Below are 5000 nucleotides of genomic sequence, written 5' to 3'. Positions count from 1 at the left end.
CTTCTGCTTCCACCATTTGAAGTTCACTTCTTTGAATCGAAATGGATGGTTGAGGTCGAATGTCATAATGTCGTGCTGATTTGAAAGGGCCATTGCAACAGTGGTAGAGGAAATCGTCTTAAAATTGTTGGATCCGCTACCCTCTGATGGAAAAGATTTGACAATAACGAACTATTACAAATAGCAGTGGTCAAGAAAATGGAACTTGTAAAATAGAATCTGTTATAGGCTGAGTCGCAGATCTTGCTCTCTTTAAGACGTTCCGCGGCTCTGCCCAAGTGTGCAAGCATTTCTACGGAATTGTCACGTCGTCCCTAAGATAAAACAACTCTAATATATAAAATTGTCTCGATCAAAGATGCACTATACCCGATAAAAAATCTCATACTTGTCAGAACTGAGATGCTTAGAAAATGGAAAAGAAAACGAGTTCGAGAGAGAAATGATTGTGAAAGATGAAAATGAGATAATCAAACTATTGAAAGGCTTGCATCTTTTATAGGCCTCAAGAGCCAACTGTCACGTGTGCAAAATAATAATAAAAATAATAATAATAATTTTTTGAAAAATAATCACATACACCTTTGTGGGATGTCCATCGTACCCATATTTCCTTATCTCCTCACTCTCACTAAAATATGGGTACTCCTTGGGGTCCAAATCTATAACTTAAGGTGGGAGTATAAAAGTGATGTCTCACTCCCAATCTTAGCAACGTGGGATTCTCAAAATATCTTTTTTCTTTTAAAACTTAAATATTTACTAACGAAGGTGTGTTCGAATCAGCGGGAACTCCAATCAATATAGGAAAATTGGGCTTCTTCGCCGCTCTAAAAACGGTTATGGTAATGATGTGGGGTAGCTGAGGGTGGGGAATCGGAATGGATGAGGTTGATTTGGAAGCAAAGTTCCGGCGTTGAGTCGGTTTGATTTGTAGGGGATTGTGAGGAAGATGAAGAAGGTGATGAATGTTTTTTATGAGATTTTGAATTCTGCCATTGAAGAACCGAGGAAGAGGGGAGGAAATGGGGAGGAAAGAAGAGGGTTCTTACAGTTTCTGTTGGAGATTAAGGATAGCGCGGATAGTTGAGAGTCCATTACAGAGAACAACCTCAAGGCCTTTCTAATGGTATGCTTTCTTTAATTAATTAATTATCATGGAAATTCTTCACTTAGAAAATGTTTATTTTTTCTGAGGATTGGTAAATGCTTTTTAAATGGCAAGAATTCGGATCTAAAGGATTAGTTAACAATAAATGGCATTGACTCTAAATAAGAAAACTAAGGAAATTAAAAACAAACAAAGAAGTAGACTTTTGGTAACTATTTGTTTTTGTTTTAAAAAATAAATTATATTTATTTTTTTACAACTTGTTACCACTATTTTCATTTGTTTCAAATTAAACATTTGAATTCAAGTAAATTTTAAAAACAACAACAGTGATAACAACAACAAAATAAAATCTAATTTTTCGAATTTTAAAAAATTAGCTTAGTTTTTAAAAATGCTCCTAAAATATAGATAACAAAATAAAGAAACCTTGGGTAGAAGATGTATTTATTATAAACTTAATTTTTAAAAGCAAAAAATTAAAAATTAATACTCTATTTGATAACTATTTGATTTTTATATTTAAAAATTAAGCTTAAAAATATTAGTTTAACTTGTATTAATGTTTTAAAAAAACTATTGCAAGTTTTGACTAACTAAAACTACAATTTTTTCCCTAAAACTACAATTTTTTCCCTTAAACTACAACATACAATTATGATTGCTATTATAGTATTCAAGTTATAATTGACGATTAATAATTCTTTTTTTAGTTTAACTATATTTGGATTGGAGTTGAAGAGTTTATAATTTTGACTTTTGGTTACGTATGCATTCAATTAGGGGAGATAATTTTGCGTTAATAATACAAAAATTAAATAATCATTATATAGTACTACAAGAATTTTAGGCTTTTATGTCAGTTGGAAAAAGTGAAATCGGATGTATAATGTCGGTTTTTTTTTAAAAGCAGATCTTTAACATCGGTTTAAAACCGACATTGTAGGGGTACCTTTAATTTCGGTTTTAAACCGACATTAAAGACCCGCTTCACTTTTTCCTCTAACTTTCTATTTATCCCCCATTTTTTTTTATTTCCCTCTTCACTCTCCATCTATTTTCTTTTTCCTCTCATTCTCAAACTTCCTTCTTCAGACCCTATTCTTTCTCACTCCTCTCTTCCAAAGTGGATTTGCTAGTTGTTCCGTCGGATCTGCTGCATATTTCGTCATCATTCGCATGTCTCCAAATCTGTCGTTCGCCGAATCTGCTGTTCGTTTTGTTCGCATGTCTCTAGATCTGTCGCCATCATTCGCATGTCTCCAGATCTTCCGCTGTCGTTCGTATGTCTCCAGATCTACCGCCATCGTTCACCAGATCTGCCACCGTCGTCATTCATCGTTCATTCCGCCACCGGATCAGGTGCATTCACCTAGCCATCAGCATCTTTTTGTTTGCGTTTCTGTCTTGGTTTCCATCGCCATCTTCGTTAGTCATCTGCAGGTCCCTGTCCACCACACTGCTGTCACCATTATGTTTAATATGCTCTTTTTCCCTTCTTTTTCCATCGCTATCACCATCAATGTGCTCTTTTTCTCTTTCCTCTCTCAAACTCACAGCAATTTTTGTTCTTATGTTTACGCCTCTCAACTGTTTGTGTAAATGTCTCAATGAAAGCCAGCTGCGGTTTCACTTCAATAGGTCTCTCTACTCCTAGATTTGGGCCTTTTTATTTGTCTATGGCTTATGAAATTCGATTTGATTAATGGTTTTGTTGTATATGATACATTTGTTGAATTATTTGAAGTTCTAGTGCAGAATTACTTGCTACCTTTTGTGATAATATCTTTAAGAAAGGTAGGAGTGAGAAGCTGAGCGACGAAGCACTTGAAGAAACACTTGAGAAGATAATTTTTCTATTTATTATTCTTTTGAAGTTCATTTAACCAAAATTCTATAAATGTTACCTTCTACGTTTAGCAGATGCAGGATCCATTTGCTCATTCATATCATTTTCTCCTTCAACATCATCTTCATCAGTCTGCTCTCTTGATGATGATATATTTGCTTAGCTGACCAAAATTCCAGCCTTTTTTTGTCACACAAGATGAGAAAGAAATTCCTAAAGGTTCATTCTAAACTCCTGACAATAATTCATTCTAAACTCCTGAACTGAAAATGAATAGAACATTTTCAGGCAACTATTATTTGAGATTATTGTTCTTAAAATTGTTGGACTAACATTTGATGTTAAATTTGGAGTTAATAACTTAGTGAAGATGTTCAAAAAGTAGATTTTAGTGTTTTTAAACTAGATATCATTCTTATACTGTTATATTCAACTTCTAATATGTTTGGAATTCTTCCTTTCATGTTCTCCATCATTTTAAAAGTTTTTATTTCTATTCCTATCATGGTGTTTCTAATAATATTGCCTGTGTATTTATATGTGTGGTTTTGGAATTTGAACCTAACTAACAAAGCTACGCTTAGTTCGGAGGTATTAAGTCAAAGCAAGTATAGTTCAACTGACATACAAGTCTTTTAAAAACTATGAGAATTGTGGTTCGAATTCTCTATCTCTAATTGTACTAAAAAAAAAAAAAAAGGATGGAAGGTAATTAAGAACTTACACATAAAAATATTGAAGGGAAAAGGAAAAGAAAAAAAAAAAACTCAATTAATCGGTCTTTATTCTTTATCATGATGATTAATTAAATTTCTTTTTTCAGGGAAAAAAAGATTATCATTGATATTCTGATATAAAGTTCTATTTTTCAAAACTAATATTAACTCATTTTTAAAAAAAAACTTTAATATATAAACTAAAAGGTTAAGCAAATAATGTTGAGTTTTTTGTTTTTCCTTTTTTAGAATAAATGTTATATAATATTATTTTTCATGTTTCCAAATTCTTTTAATTTTAAAAGTAAACATGTCAATATAAGTATAATTTAGCGGTTAAGGATTTTCCTTCTCTTCTAACGAATCATAGATTAAAATATGTCCTCCATATTTACGTGGTAGTATTCTTGTAGAAAGAAAGGGTAAGGTAAGGTGGGTAACAAACTAATGTGAGTATAGTTCAACTGACATGAATTTGTACTAAAATATGGTGTTAGTAGTTGGCTAGAGAAAATAGTACTCGTTTGTAGTATCAATTGTGTCTCCGCCGAAGCGCCACAACCACACTTGCAATGAAGAGGTGAGTAAACATATTGCAATGAATTATTTCTCTTAAGGCCATTGGCCTCTTTGTAGGTTAGATTGGATTAAAATGTAAACACAAATGGGCTAAAAGTTTCAAAGTAGTCTATACCATAGTCTTGGCTAAACCCTTGAGCGACTAGACAGGCTTTAAAACGACTAATCTCACCTGATTGGTTTTGTTTAATTTGAAACACCCATTTACTACCAATGACCTTACGATCCTGGGGAAGAGGTGTTAAGGACCATGTCTTGTTGCGAATGAGTGCCTCATATTCCTCAATCATAGCACGACGCCATTTGGGATGAAGAAGAGCTTCCCTGTAAGAGTGTGGTTTTGCCTTGTCCAAGTTAGTGACAACTGAAAGCCATGCCTTTGGTTTGAAGATGCCCATTTTGGAGCATGTGATTATAGGATGGGCATTAGTGGTGAGAAGGAGAGGGTGTGGTAGGTCAGGAATATTGGAGACGGTCGGTGTTGGTGAAGGAGAGTGAGTTGAGTTGGCAGAGGTAGCGTTGGTAGGGGTTCATGTTGGTGAAGGTGAGGAAATAGGGGAATTAGGTGAGTGTGGGGCAAGAGCAGGGGAAAGGATGTCAAGGTCAATATGTTGGTTGGTTGGTGTAGGTTGGTGGGGGGTGGAGGGGTTGGATAGTGGGAGAGTAGAAGGTGGATGGGGGGAATCATGGTGATGAACATCATTATGATGAGGGCTGGCAGTAGAAGGACTAAATGGGGAGGGGT

At 34.4% G+C, this 5000-nt stretch overlaps 1 protein-coding gene across 1 annotated transcript; it reads right to left on the bottom strand.

Moving 5' to 3' along the window:
- Positions 1-4323: 4323 nt before the first annotated feature.
- On the bottom strand, positions 4324-4653 carry LOC120067401 (uncharacterized mitochondrial protein AtMg00820-like). Its single transcript, XM_039018969.1, has one exon. The coding sequence runs from the start codon at positions 4651-4653 to the stop codon at positions 4324-4326; it is 330 nt and encodes a 109-aa protein (XP_038874897.1).
- Positions 4654-5000: the final 347 nt, after the last annotated feature.

The sequence above is a fragment of the Benincasa hispida genome, chromosome 12 (genome assembly GCF_009727055.1).
Source record: "Benincasa hispida cultivar B227 chromosome 12, ASM972705v1, whole genome shotgun sequence".
NCBI lineage: Eukaryota > Viridiplantae > Streptophyta > Magnoliopsida > Cucurbitales > Cucurbitaceae > Benincasa > Benincasa hispida.
This window is presented reverse-complemented; position numbering and strand designations above follow the sequence as displayed.

Coding starts and splice junctions, on each gene's coding strand:
- LOC120067401 (XM_039018969.1), bottom strand. CDS start 4,653: ATGGGCATCTTCAAACCAAAGGCATGGCTTTCAGTTGTCACTAACTTG.